The sequence below is a fragment of the Grampus griseus genome (genome assembly GCF_964374135.1).
Source record: "Grampus griseus genome assembly, chromosome: 16".
Taxonomy (NCBI): domain Eukaryota; kingdom Metazoa; phylum Chordata; class Mammalia; order Artiodactyla; family Delphinidae; genus Grampus; species Grampus griseus.
This window is the reverse complement of record NC_139010.1, coordinates 54,371,168-54,394,084: the sequence shown is the minus strand read 5'-3', so window position 1 is coordinate 54,394,084 and position 22,917 is coordinate 54,371,168. Positions and strand designations below refer to the sequence as shown.

The 22,917-nt window shown below is 40.3% G+C and overlaps 1 protein-coding gene and 1 pseudogene across 2 annotated transcripts in view; one reads left to right on the top strand and one right to left on the bottom strand.

Annotated features, from left to right (window-relative positions):
* The window catches only part of PDLIM1 (PDZ and LIM domain 1), a 45,870-nt gene extending 43,084 nt beyond the window's left edge, over window positions 1–2,786 (top strand). The window contains exons 6-7 of the mRNA XM_082673210.1: window positions 1,685–1,802; window positions 2,269–2,786. Coding sequence (XP_082529336.1) covers window positions 1,685–1,802; window positions 2,269–2,455 — 305 coding nt within the window. The 3' untranslated portion in view covers window positions 2,456–2,786. The remainder of the gene's footprint in view (window positions 1–1,684; window positions 1,803–2,268) is intronic.
* Window positions 2,787–21,221: 18,435 nt separating this feature from the next.
* Window positions 21,222–22,917, bottom strand: part of LOC309834294 (cytochrome P450 2C18-like) — a 41,405-nt pseudogene continuing 39,709 nt past the window's right edge. Inside the window, exon 10 of the transcript in view lies at window positions 21,222–21,380. The product of the transcript in view is annotated as a cytochrome P450 2C18-like (transcript). The remainder of the gene's footprint in view (window positions 21,381–22,917) is intronic.

Here is a 22,917-nt window from a genome sequence, read left to right as displayed (position 1 = left end):
GTCGATGGGATGGGGGAGTATACGCCACCAAGAGCAAGTTTTCCTCAGCCTTAGTGCTGTTGACACTTTGGGCCAGATAAGCCCCTGTAGTGGGCTGTCCTGTGCGTTTTAGGCCACTCAGCAGCATCCCTGGCCTCTACCCTAGATGCCAACAGCACTCCCTTGCAATGGAGACAACCAAAACTAGGGAACAAGATCGCCACCAGCAGAGAAGCACTGACCTACTGGGAAGTATGGGAGGGTACGGATAACTGCAGATAAAATATACAGTCTACCACGCCTAGCCAACTCTAAATGCCCCTTATGTCACACACAGTCTCTATTTTGGGTTCAGAAGCGCCAGCCAGCATATGGGGACTCGTTTTTGAAAAGGACAAGCGAGCTAGGGCCCGCATTTATCAGCCCCAGGATTGCCCAGCATGGCTGCAGATATGGGATGACCCTCTCCTCGCCCCCTCACCTGACACAAAAAGCCATTTGTCGCTCTTATTCAGTGGTTCTCAAAGTGTGGTTCCTGGACCAGCAGCAGCAGCGCCTGAGAACTTGTTAAAAATGCAAATTCTTGGGCCCTACCTCAGGCCTGCTTAACCAGAAACTCTGGGAGTGGGCCCAGCAATCTGGGTTTTAATGAGCCTGCCAGGTGACTCTGATGCACAACAGCATTTGAGAACAGCTGTTTTAGTCTAAAGAAGTGGATTTTAACCTGGAGTATAGAACAGGATATCCTGGGGCCCCTGCACCTGGAGATGCTCCTTCAGTAGGTCTGGGGTGGAGCCTGGTCTGTGAATTTTATGAAATCTCTCCTGGTGCCCAGGATGCTCAGAGATGCCCATTCAGAACCATCAGTGTAGAGACATCTCCAGCTTCCTGAGCCAGAGCATGCTGGACTAAGAGAGGGACCATCATGCATTTGTCACGGCATTTCATCATCTATTTCTTGTGTATTTATTGAGCCTCTATTATAGCTGACAAACCTAACAATGTTTGCTAGGCCACATCACAGTAAAAAAAAAATGTGATGTGGAAACACAGCCAGCCAAATATATAGCAATAACAGTGCTTTCAGTAGCCTACCATTATTAATAGCTACCATTACACAGGGCTCTACACAGGTGATGAACTGGGCTGTAGGCAGTTCAGCACCCAGCAACTTAGGAGCTTTGCCTTGTACACACAAAGCTGACTGCAGGAAGGCTGCCGCTGACTCTGCCCTGTAGCGGGTGGTTTTTATCTGGCTGCTTGTAGCACACTCTATGATTTTGTTCTCTTTGTAATGTGGGTTTCTTTTGGCATCTGACTACACTGCCTTTCGATTTTCAGACATTTTTATTTTTTCTATATAAAGCATTTTTAATTTTTAAGTCCCATATCAGTGTTTGCATGTATTTAATCAGCATGTAATGTAATTTGTGTTTTGAGGGCTGACCATGTGCCAGGGAGGGCTTTATGTGTCTTTTTTAATCTTTTTGTCCCACTGTGAGGGGGAAATGATCTCCTGTTTTATAGAAAAGGAAACTGCAGACCAGAGAAGTAACTTGCCCAGGATCACAGAGCAGAGTCAAGTCTGTTTGACTCCAGTGCCCATGACCTTGCTGGAACATACATATAAGTGAATCTGAAAGAGCTAAATGATACTTACGCAATCCTACACTTCCGGCCAACCCAAGTGTTTTCCTCCTTTTAGGGGATCCCAACAAGCCCTCAGGATTCAGAAGTGTTAAGGCTCCAGTCACCAAAGTGGCTGCATCGATTGGAAACGCCCAGAAGCTGCCCATATGTGACAAGTGTGGCACCGGCATTGTGTGAGTATCTGCCTTCCAGGGCATCAGAGGCCCTGCAGGTTGGGTAAACCATGAAAATGTGGAAAGCGCTGGATGTTGCGCATTTTGGGTGTGATGGAGAAAAAAATCCTGCCTGGAAAATGGAGCAGAGAGGCCAGGTAGGTCCTGTGTCCCAGAGCCAGGTGGTGAAAGCTTTCCTTGGCTGTAGAACCCTTAGGGTATGAACATGTACAACCAGAAAAAGCAGGGCTGCTCTGTTGAAGTGGGAAGGACTTCCCGAAGGCTTCAAGGGTAACGTCTTTGGACCCCAGGCATGAGAAGCCCCTTTATGACTGGAGGCCAGTTAGGAGGCTCTGATCTGCCAGATGGGCCCCTTGGGAGGAAGCCCTGATCTGCCACATGGGACCCTTGGGAGGAGCCCCCAAGCCTGGTGCCCCCTTCAGGTGCTTGTCACTAAAGGAGCCCCTCTCCTCCCTCCCTCCTGCAGCGGCGTGTTTGTGAAGCTGCGGGACCGTCACCGCCACCCTGAGTGTTACGTGTGCACCGACTGTGGCACGAACCTGAAACAGAAGGGCCATTTCTTTGTGGAGGATCAGATCTACTGTGAAAAGCACGCCCGGGAGCGGGTCACTCCACCCGAGGGCTACGATGTGATCACTGTGTTCCCCAAGTGAGCCGGCAGCTCAGCACCGAACGCTGGTCTCCCAACGAGCCCCTGCTGCATCTTGTCCTCTGAAAGCTCTGTCTTCTCTTATCTAGAAAGTTCTCGCTTACTTTGGTTTTATCCCTGCTCGTCAGCTAACTGACTCACGCTGGCTGTGTGACGCCCGCTTTTATCATTAACGCAAGATGGTTTTGTTCAGTGTCCCCTTACCAGCATCACTGTGTCTTCTCTTTTCCTCCATTCATCTCTGCTGCAAATGGACACCAGCCAAACTTGAACCAAACCAAATTTAATATGTCTGACAATGATTTCCTTTCACCCAATAAATTAATAGACTTCAAGGCAGTGTGGTGTCTCTTTCATGTAACCATGTATCCTATTTCCTGTCTCAAGCCACACGAGATTTCTGAGGGCTCTCCTCTTGTTTGGGGGTTCCCATACCTCTGAGATTTGCAGGCCTTCTCCTCCAAGTGTGAGAAAACTGGCATCTGAAAACAGTCTTTTTTTTTTTTTCTGCCCCCCCATGTGGCAAATGGGACCTTAAGTTCCCTGAGCAGGGATTGAACCCGGGCCCTTGGCAGTGAGAGCTCGCAGTCCTAACCACTGGACCACCAGGCAATTCCCAACAGCCATGTTCTTACATTTCTTTGAAGATTGGTCCAAATCATCTTTCTCTGATGCTAATGTAAGATAGTTATGTTGTGATGAAATGTTTTCTTTACATCTGGCTGTTTGGGGACTTAGAGGAAATGAATGCTTTCCAAATAATAGATGGTGAGCTTTTTACCAGGCTGGTTTGCTGCCATCACAACCCCTCTCCTTTGTGAAGGGAAGCAAACTCAGGACCGTGGCCAGCAGTCCTAAACCTGCAGGTTGCTCAGGGAAGTGGCAAATGCATTCTCCTCCAGGAAGAGACCCGGAACCCTGGCCGTTAAGGGGCCTTGAGTCAGAGATCTTAGGTTACTGTAGGTCATCTTTTGGTGACCAACCACTAAAGGAGTCATTTGCTCAAACAGTAGCACCCCTGTTGCTCTAGAGACTGATTTGTTAAGAGAGACAGACAGGTCATTCCACCAGCCCTTCTTCCTCTGAAACAGCAAATCATCTACGCTTAAGTAGTATTCATCACCGCAGGCAATAGCTGATGTCCTTTACTGATGAAGGGACTAGCTTTCTAATAGTAAGGATTCTAGTTAGATGGTAGTGCTGGGATTTCACTTGGCAGATCTCTGAAACTTGGACACACTGCAGACAGTTTAGACACAAGCAGTTCTAATCTGTAAGACAAAAACTTCCAGGCAGAAAATTACTTCATGTTAAAGCTCTTGATTTTTCTTTCTATCTTTTCCTTCCTTCCTTCCTTTCTCTTTCTATTAATCCTTATTTTAAACTCTTTCTAAGTTTGTAAAAGGCAAGGTGGCTGAAACTTTGTAATTTGGGCAAATCAAGATAAAATGAAAGCTCTCTGAACCACAGCAAGTTTGATGCATTTACAAATACAGTAACAACTGTGACCTGGGTTTATTGACTGAGGGGGATGAATGGGTAATATACATTCTTAGAACTTTCTCCAGTCCCTTTCCTCAGATAATGTGCCAAATGTCCGATGCTTTTCTTGTTCAACGACAGTATTACTTCTTAGGAGTGGATCTTACGTACAGGGTGCCTCCCTTCCGGTGGAGGCCAGATACTGGGAGTGTCAAGTGACCACTATGGCTGTTTTCCGTGGCCTCCAAGGCTAATTTGTTTCCCGACAAAATGAAACAGGATGTCAGCATTACTGTCCTCAGTGCAAGCTGTGTCTTGTGGCTAAGAACTCCTCTTTTCCTCCAGCCTTTAGTTTACATTGATAGAGTTACTTCCTGCCAAGAGCAATTTAAGATTTGACCTATTTCTTGTCCTTCTTGCCTACCATGTTCATCTGATTTTATTTCTTCTGTCACGATTACTCTAAAATGAAGACAAAATGGAAGAAATGTATTGGAATATCTCTGATCTGACTTGCATCATCCTTTAATTACTAAGCTTTTGGACAACTTCCTGGAGAGGAAAAACAGTCACAGACTTTGATGAAGTGATTCCCTCTGACTTGGAACGCTCTTCTTCCAGTTCCCCCCCCCCGGTACGCAGGCCTCTCACTGTTGTGGCCTCTCCCGTTGCGGAGCACAGGCTCCGGACGCGCAGACTCAGCGGCCATGGCTCACGGGCCCAACCGCTCCGCAGCATGTGGGATCTTCCCGGACCGGGGCATGAACCCGTGTCCCCTGCATAGGCAGGCGGACTCTCAACCACTGTGCCACCAGGGAAGCCCCCAGTTCTTGATTTAGTAAACATCAGTGGTCTTTCAGGATGAAGCCCCAGCGTCCCTCCTCTAGACAGTCTTCTCTGCTGGCCCACCAGGCCTAGGATCTGTTGTGCTCCTGTATCCAGGGCACACCTCCTGGGCACACATCACATGAGACACTAACCATAGTCTCCTGAAAGGAATGAAGCCCCCATAAGAGCTATTCCTCTATCTGTATCAGCTTCGTCTACTCGGCCCTGAGCAGGGAGATAGTCCACAAATGTCTGGTGAATGAATCTGTAAATGGATGCTTCATCATTGTCCAAAGAAGTACAATGAAAGCCACACATGTAATTTAAAACTTTCTAATAGCCACATGGAAAAAGAAAAAGGTAAAATCAATAAATCAATTTTAACAATATATTGTATTTAGTGCCATATACCCAAAGTGTTACCATTTTAATCTATGCCACTAGCCACGTGTCAAATTCTCAATAGGCATGTGTAGCTACTGGCTACCTTACTGGACCACACAACCTGCACCTACCTTAAAACAAGACATCTTGGATTTCTGCTTCGCTTCTAGATACCATGTTCTTTTCCCTTGTTCTCATGTGTCCACCAAATCTCTTCTAATTGCCTTGTACTCTGGCTTCTCAATTCTGCCCGTCCTCCAGCAGGACAGCTATTTTGAAAGCATCCCGATGATTTCTCCAGCCAAAACCTATGTTGACTTAAAGAAAAATGCGCAACATGAGAATTGTGAGTTTGAGTTTGATTCGGGGTCTTACTGAGGACTCCCGCCTGGGAGACAGCCACCCTAGCTCTGAGGAACTGCTCTGAAGAGGTGGGCGAGGAGCCAGGATACACATGACTTTTTTTTGGCTGGGAAATACGTGTAGTCAGGCATGCATCTTGGTAAAAGATCACTGCTAATCACAAAGAACAGACGTCTCAAGTTAATGATTTTAGGTTTTTCTATGTATGGGAAGATGCAAGAATCTGGGTTCCTTGAAATTCTTCCTGAGATATGCATCTAATTATCTAGGGTCCTGTTTATCCAAAGCAGAGTGCCTCATCCTGTTTTTCATGAATTCACCTCAAGGTGCACTGTTGGTGGCTGACTTCAGTGGGCTGTGATTTAACCCACTTGTGTAACTGGGTGATGACTGATGCTTGTGGTTCTTTGTTGTTCACTTCCCACTTTTGGTCATAAATTTGACCAAGGTTTGGGAGGGATTTCATGACCAATTTGTCCCATGGAGCTGGGAAGACTCATTCCTAGGTCAGGTGAGGATTTCGTTGATAGGCTATTCGTGTGCTGTTCTGAATTAGGCCTTGTTATCCTAAAAAGTCTCTGGATCATCTATCTTACTAGCTTATTATGATCCAGGAAGTGTTTCTCCCTTATTGCTTTTTCCCATATTTAGAGTTACACTATTACAATTAATTTTATGGAGAACTATATATACGTGACCAATTGCCTCAAGACATTTAGCCATCGTTAATATTGTCAGAGACCTGGTTACACATTGGGTAATACAAGAAACAACAATCTTATAAAATATGGTATGAATAATAGCACTAATAGCATTAGTACGGCTATAGTACAGCAATGAGAGACACAAAGCATAAACAGTTAAAAAACAACGAAGAACAAATTAGAACAATGATTAGTATAACTGGCTGCAGTCTGGATCACAATACACCACCAAATCCAGAGGGAAGCCAGCTGAAAAAGCCAAATTCTGGATGGATCAGGTAGAGAGAAAAAGATAAATGCTTCATCTTTGTTTACATAGGTATACTTTAGTCAGGAGGAAGTAAAAAGAGGAAAGGAAGGAAGGGAGGGAGGGAGGAAGGAAGGAAGGAAAAGGAAAGGAAAGAAAGACAGGAAGAAAGAAAAGGAAAGAAAAGAAGGAAGGGAAAGAAAGAAAGAAGGAGAACAGGAAGGAAGGAAGAAAGAAAGAAAAGAAAGAAAGAGATTCCACCAAAGAAGAAAAACTTAAATTGATAATTAATTTTGCAACAGCAAAAATGGAAACTGGACCTCAATGGAAAGGTAGCTTTAATGTGCTAAAAGGATATAATAACAAACCTAAGAATTGTATACAAGCAAAAATATCTTTTGAAAGAAGTGAAAACATTTACAGAAAAACAGCAACAGATTTGTCATTAGCATAATGAACTAAAGGGTAATAGTAAAAATATTTTTTAAGAAGAAGGGGGGAAATCCCAGATAAAAGAGTGGAGAAGCAGGAACAAAATTAAATATGTGGGTAACTCCAAATAAATAAAAAATGTATAAAACAGTGATAATATGTGATAGAATTTAAATATTTGTGTATATTATACATAGTCATAGTTAGCAGGTTTCCTCATATCTGGAAAACAAATATTAAAAGCCAGTACTATTTCAGACAAAAAGTCATAAAACTTATAAATCATATTCATCAGTTCATTCGGTCCCATGTAATTAATTCTTATTGATCTTGATCTCTTGTTAGAAGTTTATGAAGCCATCAGGTTTTCTGTTAGAATTCTGTAATTTCTTACCCAGTTCGGTGGTATGATCTAAAAGTTATCAGAAACCTGTTTCTAAAAAGTCCTTTCTATGAACCGTCTTGAAGATCTTCATTTTTATAAAAGCATCAGAGTAATATAAATGTCAAAGACTTTAAATGGCATGGTTAAAGACCTGATTACAATGCAATTGACAAAGAAACTTGGTTATTTATGCAACATATAACATCTTAAGTAAAATTATGACATAACATTATACCAGGACATATCCAATTTTAGGAATTTCACATAATTTCTAGAACATTTATAACATTTACCCATATAACCTAAGAAAGTTTATCATTACTCATTTGACAATGCTTCCCATGTAATTCAACATACCAAAAAAGCCTAATTAATCTCTCTCTTTGAGATGTTTCAGGGAACTTCTGAAGTATCCCAAATTTAGCTAGAGGTCAAAAGAACTTCATTTAGAATTTGATTTAGGGAAGTTTGTCAAAGATATCAGCAGATTTTAAAACACTTGGTCAGATAGGATAGTAGGTCACTATGAAACAATACTTATTTACCCAACCAATGAGACAAAAAGATTTCAAAGGCAAATACAGAAAGTTGCAACAGATTACTTAAAAGGTTAGAGAAACTTTACAATCTGTTATCAAAAGTTGATCAATATTCCAAGAAAACTTTGCCCTCTTAACAGAAAAAGAAAAACAAATCCTACTTTTACACCACCTTGCTTTTACTATTAAAACTCATTCACTTTTTCAGTCTTAGCCAGTCCTGACCACCCACAAAATTCCTTTCTAAAGATTTCTGTTTTTCTCACAAACCTTCTACAACTTTCTATTTCCATATTAGTTCATTCCTTATTTTCTTTTCCATTTAGAAATAACCAGGGACTTCCCTGGTGGTCCAGAGGTTAAGACTCTGCCCTCCCAATGCAGGGGGCCTGGGTTCGATCCCTGGTCAGGGAACTAGATCCTGCATGCATGCTGAAACTAAGAGACCACACGCCACAACTAAAGATTCTGAATGCCACAAGGAAGATCCAGTACACAGCAATGAAGATCTGGCATGCCGCAACGAAGACCCCGCTCAGCCAAAACAAAAAAAGAAAGAAAGAACCAGCTTCAGGGCAAACTCACTTTATTTTCCCTTAACAAAATGTATTTCCATTCTTCGTATCCTTAAAAAAAAAAAAGTTCCTTGCATAAGATGTTTTCCTTATTAATTTTAGTAGTTTAAATTACATATACTAATCAGAATTGTTAACCTTGTAAACAAAGAATGTTGCCCACCATTCCAATTCTACAAAGATCAAGTCATTAGCCACTGCCGTTGCTGACCTACAAGTACACCCTGAAAGGAATTCGGGATTAAGCATTCTGTGTTTTGGATATATGGGCCCCTAGTCAAGGTGCATATCTAAGGAAGAATTTTAAGGACCCCAGAGTCTTGCATTTTCCATATATAAGCACTAAAATCATGAACTCAATTTCTTTTTTTTATCAGCAGTAATTCTTTTTTTACAAAAATATATGTTTGACTACATGTATTTCCCAGCCAAAAACTTCATATATATATTGGCTCCTCTTTTTCCTCTTTGGAGGGGTTCCTCAGAGCTATCTGAGAGGCTGTCTGCCAGGCTATAGTCTTCAGTAAGACACTCAATAATGCTCAGCTCATGGCTCTTACATTGTGAGGGTTTTTTTTTTCAGTTAAAAACCTTTAAAAACCTTAATTTCTAGTGAAATCTAGAAAGAGGAAGGAAGAAGCAATTATGAACTATCTTTTACATTACCTTTCTGTAGAATGGTAAACATAAATGCTATTCATTATTTCTAAAAACTCATGCCCCTTCTCAGAAAATTTTTCAGTGCAGCATCAAACATATTTATTTTTTAAATAAATTTATCTATCTATCTATCTATCTATCTAGATATCTATCTTTGGCTGCGTTGGGTCTTTTGTTGTTGCTCATGGGCTTTCTCTAGTTGTGGCGAGCGAGGGCTACTCTTCATTGCAATGCGTGGGCTTTTCATTGTGGTGGCTTCTCTTGTTGCAGAGCACAGGCTCTAGGTGCGCAGGCTTCAGTAGTTGTGGCACACCGGCTCAGTAGTTGTGGCTCGCGGGCTCTAGAGCACAGGCTCAGTAGCTGTGGCACACGGGCTTAGTTGCTCCGCGGCATGTGGGATCTTCCCGGACCAGGGCTCGAACCTGTAATCTCCACACCTGTAATGTGTGCGCTGAGTCATGGACTCCCCTTCCTTTATTCTATGGGGTCTTATTCCTTGCTTTGAGTCTGATACCAACATGATAAGGACGGAGCCTTCTTTCAAGAACTCATATAACGGGGCTTCCCTGGTGGTGCAGTGGTTGAGAGCCCGCCTGCCGATGCAGGGGACACGGGTTCGTGCCCCGATCCAGGAAGATCCCACATGCCGCGGAGCAGCTGGGCCCGTGAGCCATGGCCGCTGAGCCTGCACGTCCGGAGCCTGTGCTCCACAACGGGAGAGGCCACAACAGTGAGAGCCCCGCGTACCACAAAAAAAAAAACAAAAACACAAAACAAAACAAAACACAGAAGGGATGATAAAAATGGAAAAAATTATCATTTTGCAACAATTCAGCTTAGGACCATCAATAAATGCTAACGCTGTTGGGTGAACGCTTTGGGTGTAGGATATTCACAAGGTCTTAAAGTACCATGCCATAAATTTTTATTAATTATGTATTAGATAATGGAACCTCTGCAATGTAGACATCTGGGAGATACCACTTTATTTAGTGAGAAGGTTGACATAACCAATAATGGGGTAAGTGATACTATGTGCCCTCACCTCCCCAATGAGATTCAGTGGGACATGCATATTACCTATGTAGTTCTCTCACCAAAATCATAACTGGAATCTAATATCTAGAAAACAATCAAACATTTTACACGACTACTAGCCTGGACTCCAAAAAGGTAAATGTACTGAAAAGAAATAAAGAAACAAAGAGAACTGTTCTTGATTACAGGAGACCAAAGGGAAAAGATAACCAAATGATATGCTTGTTCCTTCACTGGAGACTGAACTGCAAAGAGAAAAGGCTATAAAAGATATTCTAGGAAAGTTGGAAAAATTTAAATATAGGTTGTGTATTAGACGATATTGTATCAACAGTAACTCCTGAGCACAAATATTATTACTGTTATGAATGAGAAAATCTTTGTTCTTGGGACATACATATGATGAACTGAGGGACAGACAGATTTCAACACACTTTCATACACACACATTTAAAATATATACATTTTTGAAAGTTATTTAGATTTAAATTTTTTAAAGATCTTTTTTGATGTGGACAATTTTTAAAGTCTTTATTGAATTTGTTACAATATTGCTTCTGTTTTATGTTTTGGATTTTTGGCTGTGAGGCATGTGGGATCTTAGCTCCCCAACCAGGGACTGAACCTGCATCCCCTGCACTGAAAGGTGACGTCTTAACCACTGGACCGCCAGGGAAGTCCCTAGATTTACATTTTTTAAAATACAAAACTGGGGGAAAATTCCATCCCCTAATTCTATCAGATAAAAGGTGTAATTTTGTTTTAAAAATTATTCCCTTATATATATATATATATTTAATTTTATTTTTTTATACAGCAGGTTCTTATTAGTTATCCATATTATACATATTAGTGTACACATGTCAATCCCAATCTCCCAATTCATCCCCCCCACCCCTCCCACCCCCCGCTTTCCCGCCTTGGTGTCCATACGTTTGTTCTTTACAACTGTGTCTCTATTTCTGCCGGTTCATCTGTACCATTTTTCTAGATTCCACATATATGTGTTAATATACGATATTTGTTTTTCTCTTTCTGACTTACTTCACTCTGTATGACAGTCTCTAGGTCCATCCACGTCTCTGCAAATGACCCAATTTCGTTCCTTTTTATGGCTGAGTAATGTTCCATTGTATGTATGTACCACATCTTCATTATCCGTTCGTCTGTCAACACGCATTTAGGTTGCTTCCATGACCTGGCTATTGCAAACAGTGCTGCAATGAACACTGGGGTGCATGTGTCTTTTTGAATTACGGTTTTCTCTAGGTATATGCCCAGTAGTGGGATTGCTGGGTCATATGGTAATTCTATTTTTAGTTTTTTAAGGAACCTCCATACTGTTCTCCATAGTGGCTGTATCAGTTTACATTCCCACCAACAGTGCAAGAGGGTTCCCTTTTCTCCACACCCTCTCCACCATTTGTTGTTTGTAGATTTTCTGATGATGCTCATTCTAACTGGTATGAGGTGATACCTCATTGTAGTTTTGATTTGCATTTCTGTAATAATTAGTGATGTTGAGAAGCTTTTCATGTGTCTCTTGGCCATCTGTGTGTCTTCCTTGGAGAAATGTCCATTTAGATCTTCTGCCCATTTTTAATTGGGTTGTTTGTTTTTTTAATATTGAGCTGCATCAGATGTTTATATACTTTGGAGATTAATCCTTTGTTGATTCGTTTGTAAATATTTTCTCCCATTCTGAGGATTGTCTTTTCATCTTGTTTATAGTTTCCTTTGCTGTGCAAAAGCTTTTAAGTTTCATTAGGTCCCATTTGTTTATTTTTGTTTTTATTTCCATTAGTCTAGGAGGTGGGTCAAAAAAGATCTTGCTGTGATTTATGTCAAAGAGTGTTCTTCCTAGGTTTTCCTCTAAGAGTTTTATAGTGTCCAGCCTTACATTTGGTCTTTAATCCATTTTGAGTTTATTTTTTGTATGGTGTCAGGGAGTGTTCTAATTTCATTCTTTTACATGTAGCTGTCCAGTTTTCCCAGCACCACTTACTGAAGAGACTGTCTTTTCTCCGTTGTAGATCCTTGCCTCCTTTGTCATAGATTAGTTGACCATAGGTGCGTGGGTTTATCTCTGGGCATTCTATACTGTTCCATTGATCTATTTTTCTGTTTTTGTGCCAGTACCATACTGTCTTGATTACTGTAGCTTTGTAGTATAGTCTGAAGTCTGGAAACCTGATTCCTCCAGCTCCGTTTTTCTTTCTCAAGATTGCTTTGGCTATTTGGGGTCTTTTGTGTCTCCATACAAACTGTAAAATTTCTTGTTCTAGTTCTGTGAAAAATGCCATTGGTAATTTGATAGGGATTGCATTGAATCTGTAGGTTGAGTTGGGTAGTATAGTCATTTTCAGTGTTGATTCTTCCAATCCAAGAACATGGTATATCTTTCCATCTGTTTGCATCATCTTTGATTTCTTTCATCAGAGTCATAGTTTTCTGCATACAGGTCTTTTGCTTCCTTAGGTAGGTTTATTCCTAGGTATTTTGTTCTTTTTGTTGCAATGGTAAATGGGAGTGTTTCCTTAATTTCTCTTTCTGAATTTTCGTTGTTGGTGTATAGGAATGCAAGATATTTCTGTGCATTAATTTTGTATCCTGCTACTTTACTAATTCATTGATTAGCTCTAGTAGTTTTCTGGTAGCATCTTTAGGATTCTCTATGTATAGTATCATCTCACCTGCAAACAGTGACAGCTTTACTTCTTCTTTTCCAATTTGGATTTCTTTTATTTCTTTTCCTTCTCTGATTGCTGCGGCCAAAACTTCCAAAACTATGTTGAATAATAGTGATGAGTGTGGGCACCCCTAAGGGACTTACGGGACATCAACAAGTGGATCAATATACACATTATGGGAAAAGAGAGAAAGCTTATTTGAAGAAATAATGGCAAAAACTTCCCGTATCTGGGTGAAAATTTATCACTCAGATTCTATAAGGCCAACACACTCTAACTAGGATGAACTAAAGAAATCCACTCTGAGATACATTATACTCAAATTGTCAAAATCAAAGACAAGGAGAGAATTTTGGTAGCAGCAAAACAAGTGACTTGTCACATACAAAAGAACAATCATAAGACTAACAATAGTCTTCTAAGCAAAACCACTGCAGGCCAGGAAGCAATGGGGGACTTGCCTGGTGGCGCAGTGGTTAAGACTCCACGCTCCCAATGCAGGAGGCCCAGGTTCGATCCCTGGTCAGGGAACTAGATCCTATGTGCATGCCGCAACTAAGAGTTCACATGCCACAACTAAGGAGCCTGTGAGCCACGACCAAGGAGCCCACCTGCAGCAACTAAGACCTGGTGCAACCAAATAAATAAAATAAATATTAAAAAAAAAGAAAGCAATGGGATGATATATTCAAAATGCAGAAAGAAAAAAGCTGCCAACAAGGAATACTGTATCTGGCAAAACAATTCTTTAAAAATAAAAGACAAATAAACACTTTCCCAAATATACAAAAGCTGAGGGAATTAATTGCCACTAGACATGTCTTATAAGAAAAGCTAAAAGAATTCCATAACATTGAAACAACAGAACACTGAGCAGCAACAGAAAAGCATATGAAAGTATAAAGGTAGCTGACATAGGTAAATATATAGACAAATCCAGAATACTGTCACAATGTAGAGGTGGTGAATAAACCACTATTACTTCTAGTATAGAAGTTAAAAGACAAAATCGACAAAACTTTAGCTAGACTAACTAAGAAGAAAAGAGAGAAGATGCAATAAATAAAATAAGAAGTCAAGAAGAGATGTTAAAGCCAATACCAGTGAAATACAAAAAAAAAAGAAGAGGCTACTATGAACAATTATCTACCAACAAATTGGATAATCTACAAGAAATGAATACATTTCTAGAAACGCACAACCTGTTAGGATTGATTCATGAAGAAATAGAAAATCTGACTAACCAATAATGATAAGGTTGTCAAATCAGTAATAAAAAATCCTAACAACAAAAAAAAGTCCAGAATCAGATGGTTTCACTGGTGATTCTACAAACACTTAAGGATCGGCAAGCATTGCCAATCCTTCTCAAAATCTTTTGAACTTACATAAATCAATAAATGTGATTCACTACATTAAAAGAATGAAGAGTAAAACTCATATGATCATCTCAATAGATGCAGAAAAAAACATCTGACAAAATTCGAAATTCTTTCATGATAAAAGCACTTCTATAGTACTTTACTCAACACAGTAAAAGCCATATACGACAAGCCCACAGCTAACATCATACTCACAGTTGAACAGTTGGAAGCTTTTACCCTAAGATCAGAAACAATATGATTGGGCTTCCCTGGAGGCACAGTGGATAAGAATCTGCCTGCCAATGCAGGGGACACAGGGATCCCTGGTCTGGGAAGATCCCACATGCCGCAGTGCAACTAAGCTTGTGCACCACAACCGCTGAACTTGCGCTCTAGAGCCCGTGAGCCACAACTACTGAAGCCCGCGCGCCTAGAACTCGTGCTCCACAAGACAATCCACTGCAATGAGAGGCTCGCGCACCGCAATGAAGAGTAGCTCCCGCTTGCCAAAACTAGAGAAAGCCCATGTGCATCAACAAAGACCCAACGCAGCCAAAAATAAATAAATAAATAAATAAAAATTTTTAAAAACTAAAAAAAAAAAGAAACAATATGATTGTGCCCACTCTTATCACTCCTATTAAACATAGTACTGGAAGTCCTAGCCAGAGCAATCACACAAGAAAAATAAATAAAAGGTATCCAAAGGAAAAGAAAAAAGTCTGTTTGCACATGCACAAAACCCTAAAGACTCAACTAAAAATTGATAGAACTAATCAATGAACTCAGTAAAGGTGCAGGATACAAAAATCAATATACAAGAATCATCTGTGTTTCTATAGACTATCAACAAGCTCTATGGAAAAAATTAAGGAAATTAATCCCATTTTAAACAGCAACAAAAACAATAGAATACTTAGGAATAAATTTAACCAAGGAAGGAAAAGCTCAAGACGATGTGGTAGATATATACAATGGAATACTACTCAGCCGTAAAAAATAGAACGAAATAATGCCATTTGCAGCAACATGGATGCAACTAGAGATTTTCATACTAAGTGAAGTAAGTCAGAAAGAGAAAGACAAATATCATATGATATCACTTATATGGGGAATCTGAAATATGGTACAAATGAACCTATCTACAAAACAGAAACAGATTCAAAGACATAGAGAACAGACTTGTGGTTGCCAAGGGGGAGGGAGTGAGGGAGAGGGATGGACTGGGAGTTTGGGGTTGGTAGATGCAAACTATTACATTTAGAATGGATAAACAACAAGGTCCTAACGTATAGCACAGGGAACTATACTGAATATCCTGTGGTAAACCATAATGGAAAAAAATATTAAAAAAGAATGCAAAAGAAAAACAAGAGAAAGCTCTGTACAATGTTCTTTCACAAGACATTGATGAAATAAAGAAGGCACAAATAAATGGAAAGATACATACTGTTTACAGATCAATCTTAGTATTGTTAATATGTCCTTATTACCCAAAGACATCTATAGATTCAATACAATTTCCACCAAAATTCTAACGGCATTTTTTAAAGAAATATAAAAAACAATCCTAATATTTATATGGACGACCCCAAATACCCAAAGAAGTCCTGAGAATGAAGAAAGAAGCTGAATGTATTAAATTTTCTGTCTTCAAATTATATCACAAAGCTAAAAAAGGAAGTCAACACAGTAGTATACTGGCATAAAAACAGACATATAGACCAATGAACAGAACTGAAAGCCCAGAAATAAACCCACACATATACTATCAACTAATATTTGACAAGGGAGTCAAGAATACTCATTGGGGAAAGGATAGTCTCTTCAATAAGTGGTGTTGGGAAAACTGGACGTCCAAAAGTAAAAGAATGAAACAGGACCCCTATCTTACAGCACTCAGAAACGTCAACTCTAAATGGATTAGAGACTTAAATGTATGACCTGAAACAATAAAACTCCAAGAAGAAAACTCAGGGAAAAGACTTCCTGACATTGGTCTTGGCAATGATTTTTTTTTTTAATGTAACAAAAGCACAAGCAATAAAAGCAAAAATAAACAAGGGGACTATATCAAACTAAAAAGCTTTTCTGCGAGCAAGACAAAATGATCAACAAAATGAAATGGCAACCTACAAACGGAGAGGAAATGTTTGCAAATCATATATCTGATAAGAGGTTAATATCAAAAATATTTATTTAAAGAAACCATTACAACTTAATAGGAAAAAATAATCTGGTTAAAAACAGGCAGAGGAACTGAACAGACATTTTTCCAAAGACATACAGATGGCCAACATGTACATTAAAAAAAGTGCTCAAAATCACTAATCATCAGGGAAATGCAAATCAAAACCACAATGAGACATCACCTCACACCTGTTAGAATGACTGTCATCAAAAAGTAAAAAGATAACAAATGTTGGATAGGATGTGGAGAAAAAAGAACACTTGTGCACTGTTGGTGTGAATGTAAACTGGTGTGAATGTAAACAGCCAATTTGTAACACAGTATGGAGGTGCCTCCACATATTAAAAATAGAACTACCGTATTATCCAGGATTCCTACTTCTGGGTATATATCTGAAGGAAATGAAAACTGGATATCAAAGAGATTCCTGTGCTCTCACGTTTACTGCAGCATTATTCACAATATCCAACATGTGGAAACAACCTATCTGTCCATAACATGATGGAAGAAATTTTCACATACTGAGGTATGGAGAAGTCATTCTGGCTTATACATGATATGGCTTAGATTTTATGCTGTCTAGAACAGCCTGTTTTGTGGCCTTAAACATGCATTGTACATCTGCTTTAACCATTAAAGAAGAGAATGCATTTATAAATTAAAATGGAGTAACTGTGGTTCAGGCATTCAAAATGGGGCTGGCTGGGTGGCCATGGTGGACGTGGTTTCAGACACATTCCTGCATTACTGAGAACATGAATTATCCGAAGTGTATCAGACTCAAGGACACCACCAACCATTCTCTACAAAATATCTGCTGACAGCTGCCACCTGCAACCTTATGGTCTCAAGGTCTCCCTTGTAACTGTGCAACCATTTCAGACCCAAACCAATACCTCCTTAACAAGAATCCCTACTTCTTGTCACCTTCAATTATAGTTCTTGACAAACAACCCACGTATTTTGTGGGTTTTGCCTTTATAAATCTCCCCCATTTTGTAGTCTGGCAGAACTCAATTCAACTGCTTCTTGAATCTGTGTCTCCCAGGCTGTAATTCTCAGTTTGGCTCAAATAAAATCATTTTCTATTCCTATTATTATTTCCACTGACAAACAGATGAATGTTTTTCACTTATATCCATTTGATTCATGAACAATATGGGAGTTAGGGGCATGGACCCCCTGCACAGGCAAAAATCCATGCATAACTTTACAGTCAGTCTTCCATATCCACAATTTCACATCTGATGATTCAACCAACCACAGAACGTGTAGTACTGTACTACATATTTATTTTTTTAAATCCGCATATAAGTGGACCTACATATTTCAAACCCATGCTGTTCAAGGGTCAAATATATACACACACACAATGGAACATTACTCAGCCATGAGAAAGGAGGGAATCCTTGCATTTGCAATGACATGGATGGCTCTTGAGGGCATTATGCTGAGTGAAATGCGTCACATAGAAAAAGACAAATACCAACCATATGATTTAACTTAAATGTGGAATCTAAAAAAGCCAAACTCAAAGAAACAAAGAGTAGAAGGGTGGTTTCCAGGGGCTGGCGAGTGTGGGAAATGGGGAGATATTGGTCAAAAAGTACAAACTTCCAGTTAGATTATGAATAAATTCTGGGGAGCTAATGTGCAGAACTGTGATTTCAATTAACATTACTGTATAATATACCTGCAAGTTGCTAAGGGAGTAGATCTTAAATGTTTCCCAAAGAAATGGTAATTATGTAGTCTGATGGAGCTGTTAGACAATGCTATGATGGTAATCATATTGCAATATCTGAGCATGTCAAATCAATAAGTTGTATATCTTATACTAACACAATGTTGTATACCAACTGTATCTCAGTAAAGCTGAGGGGGAAATATTGAGTGTAAATCACATCCTTTCAAGAAAGTCGATTTTTTTTTTTTAACCTGGATATGTAGGTGTAGTTACAGCTACAGTGCAGGGAAAATGTGTGCTCCAGCAGAAAACTATACTATACCTCACCCCTGTGCTTTATCTGACTGTGATTTTATTGGAGATGTCTGTAATAATTTGTAAATTATCAATGCCTAATAGCAGTACAAAATAATTCTTGCCTATAGACATACAAGCTCTGTTCTGTCCAGTAGAGGTTCAATTGACTTTCCCAGCTAGTTCTGTCTTCATTTGCACATTCATGTCAACATTCCTCTACTCTAAGTAAGTCTGTACTTTTTTACCCTTCTCCCTTGAACAGATAGTAACACCTTATTACAACAGGTTGTAACAGATTTCCTCATTAATGAATTAAATAATATCTTTATCTTGTGTTCACTTAAAAAAAGAAGAAATAAAAATGATCAACAGGTACATGAAAAGATGGTCAACATCACTAATCATCATGTTTTGTACTGGTCTCAGCCTCAGGACAAGCCTCACCCACCAGCAGGTAGGTAAGAACCCCAGGAGAATGACAGCCCCACAGCAGGCAGACCCAGTCCACATAGCAGTAGGCTAGCCCTGGGACCAGCTGGGCCCCTGCCTTGTCAACCAGTAAGCCTGCCCTAGCCTTGGGACCAGCCTCACGTACCATGAGTGGACACCAGTCACAGGACCACCACAGGCCCACAATCTGCAAATCCAGCCCAACCATTAGCAGGCCAGCACCAACCGAGACCTACTGGACCTCAGACCTGCCCACCAGTTAGCCTACGCTAGGTCCAGCACCAGCCTCGCCCAGCAGAGGGCAGACGCCCAGCCCCAGAACAATGATAGTCCTGCAGACTGCACACCCAACCCACCCATCAAAAGGCCAGCATGTGCCCCGGGACTCGCTGGGCCCCAGCCCTGACAAACAGCAGGCCAACACAAGCTTCTGGACACCCCAGAACCCACAGCCTGCTCTGTCAGGAACCAGCCCCACCTATCAGTGGTCCCATACCAGCTGTGGGAATAACCTGACTAGGGCCAACCAAGCCTACCAGGTTGCCTACAGTACTCAGCCCACCACAACAGAAGGACCAACACAGCCCACATAGGGGGAAATCCTGAGGAATACAGCTCCAATGATGAGAGAGGAGTGTGCTGCTGGGACACACTGGACATCTCCCACAAAAGGCCATTTCTCCAAGGTCAGGAACTATAACCAACCTAGCAGATACATAGAAATAAAAACAGCAAGTTAGAAAAAATGAGGTGACAGAAAAACATGTTCCAAATGATGGAAAAAGATAAAACCACAGAAGAACTAAGTGCAGTAGAGATATGTAATCTACTCAAGAAAGAGTTCAGGGTAATGATTGTTAAGATGATCAAAGAACTTGGGAGAAGAATGGATACACAGAGCAAGAAGTTAGTAGTTTTTAACAAAGAGTTGGAAAATATAAAGAACAACCAAACAGAGATGAAGAATATAATAAATGACATGAAAAATACACTAGAAAGAATCAAGAATAGACTAAATGAAAGAGAGGAATGGATCAGTGAGGTGGAAGACAAAGTAGTAGAAATCACTGACAATGAACAGAAAAAAGAAAAAAGAATGAAAAGAAATGAAGACAGTTTAAGAGATCTCTGACACCAACAATCATACTAACACTCACATTATAGCAGTTCCAGAAGAAGAAGAGAGAGATAAAGGAGCAGAGAACATATTTGAAGACATGATAGCTGAAAACTTCCCTAACCTGGGATCAGTAACAGACATCCAAGTCCAGGAAGCACAGAGTCCTGAACAGGTCAACCCAAAGAGGAACAAACCAAGATACATTGTAATTAAAATGTCAAAAATTAAACATAAAGAGAGAAGATTAAAAGCAGCAAGGGAAAAGTAACAAGTTACACACAAGGGAACTCCCACAACACTATTAGTTGACTTTTCAACAGAAACTGCAGGCAAGAAGAAAGCGGCATGATAAATTTAAAGTTAAAAAGAAAAAAAGTGATGAAGAGAAAAAACTGACAGGCTTCCCTGGTGGCGCAGTGGTTGAGAGTCCACCTGCCGATGCAGGGGACGTACCGCAAAAAAAAAAAAAAAAGAAAAAAAAAGAAAAAAGAAAAAACTGACAACCAAGAATACTCTACCCAGCAAGGCTCTCATTCAGATTTGATAAAGACATCAGAAATTTTACAGACAAGCAAAAGCTAAAAGACTTCAGCACCACCAAACCAGTTTACAAGAAATGTTAAAGAGACTTCTCTAATGGAAAAGGAAAGGCCACAGCTAGAAACAGGAAAATTACAATGGAAAATGCTCAGTGGTAAAGGTAAATATACAGTAAAGGTATTTTTAAAATAGTGCTGCATTTACAGAGAAATCATAATTGAGAAGAAATGCAATAAGATACACCTAAATGATTAAAACCCTTAGATGTCATTACTATTTGCCAGAATTGTAGGCCTGGGCCCTGGAAGTAACTCTCAGACATCTCTGTGAGGTTGAAAATATAAATATAGTCCAATTAAGGGAACACACGTGTCACTTGTTTCATGCTGCACAAGGGTCATTCCCACCCTGTTCAATTAACAAGTATTCCCTGGTGAAATGCTCTGGAATAGATAAGCCACATTAATGCTACAGGAAAAACATTGTTCTAGAACTCTTTCAGGAAATGACTTTAAACTATTCTTTGTGATTTCTGAATTGAACACAAAATTCAGGATAGAGTATGATTAAAACACATTTATACCCACACTGTGTGCCCCATCATTGGTGTACACACACAACAAGCATAGATACACAAAAGTTCCCTTGGCTGTCTGTGTTCCACATCCTCCCTCCTCCATCTGAGGGGTGACAACCATGACCCCTATGAAAGATGTGGCCACCCCTGTAATGTTTCCAAGGACGTCACTGGAGAAGAGAGCCAACTGTTAAGGTCAGAGTGACAGAGCATAGCATCACCCACTGTTGGTTTTTCTCAACTCCTCCACAAGGCAGTGGGCTTCCTCTTGAACTCGGTCCTCAATGCTCCTCTTCCCCATCCCGAAATTCCGCAGGGTCATGAGGGAGAAGCGCCGGGGTCTCCTCCCATATTTTCCCATTGTTAAACATGATTCCTACCGGGAGGGGAAACAGAAACTAGGGGGGAGGTGCTAGGGAAGGAGGAGTGAGCTGACACTTGGCGGCTTTTCAGGTGAACCAAGCTCTGCTGGGGGCTCTTCAAATTCCTGTTTTTATCCTCTCCACCCCCACCCATTATCAATGCTGAACATGTGCTCATGCACACCTACCATGTCCCTTAGTAGCTCTTTCAAGCATTGGGACGCTGCCTCTTCTAGAAAACTCCTCTCCCAGATCAATCAGAGCTTCCTTCATGCTTCATATCCACGCAAGACCACCGTTGGCTTCATTCCAAAATACACAGTGAACACAGGGCCACAGACTTTTGAGAGTTGGGAATGGCCATACATGTAATAGCAAAGTCAATATATTGTGCCTGACGTGGAATATATTATCATCCTATTATGTTTTTATTCTGCCACATGTAGCCTAAAATATTTCTGTATTTATTACATAACTATTATGGTGATTGTTATAGCTACCACTTATAGCTACCACTGATGTGTCAGGCAGTGGCCCGAGTAGTTGGTACACAGATTACAATTCATCCTCATATCAGCACCTTCAGCAGGTTTATTTGCCCCACTTATAAATAAGGAAACTGAGGTTAAGGAATTCTGTTCCATTTCCAGCATCCCAGGGCTACTATATAGAGGATTCAGATTTGAAGCTCTTCGTATTCACCCTCTGATCCTTGAGAATTGTACCGATCCTCAATGCCCACCTCTGGACCAACAGCCAGCTGACTGCTTCAGAATCACCTGTAGAGCAGTCATTAGAATTCTGATTCTGTAGCCCTATGATGAATACTAGAATCTATATTATAAAAAATAAATTCAAATAATTTCAATGCCCAGCCTAGTTTGAGATCTGCTGGTATTACTAACACAGAAAGAAAGCAGGCATCATACAGGCAGTGCCAGGACGTGCAGCATCTCATGGAAGAAGAGTGTCTTCCATCCTGCAGCATTCATAGGCTACAGACAGCAGCTCCTTGCAGAATCCAAATGAACACCATTACCATCAGTTGGACCCTGACTGATGACTACTTTCTTTCATTCACTCATGCTGGTCCTGATCCCAAGCTACTTCCTTAACATCAGGCACAATGCCCTTCTTCAGAAAAGTTCTCTTTTCATGGCCATCTGAACAAAACACACAGCTTATATAGTATATGACTTCTGGAAGAAAATTTCGAATCACAAAACACTTCACATACCACTTACCTTCAGTGCCAAATCATAGCAAATGGCTGTGAAACAAAGAAGGGAAGAAACACTACAAGCTTTTGACACTTTATTATTTTGATTCTACCATACAAACACCTAAATGTTTCTCTACTCACAAAACACATTACTTTGCTCATCTATTTATGACAATGACAGGCCTGAAAAGGCAAGAAAAAGGTCAAAATTTATAGGAAGTAATTTACCTCACGCTGGCCTGTTTTGACAGTGTGCCCATGACAATATGTATTAGTTTCATCATTGGGATTAATTTACTTACCGTTTGCAAGACAGTGAAGAAGCATAA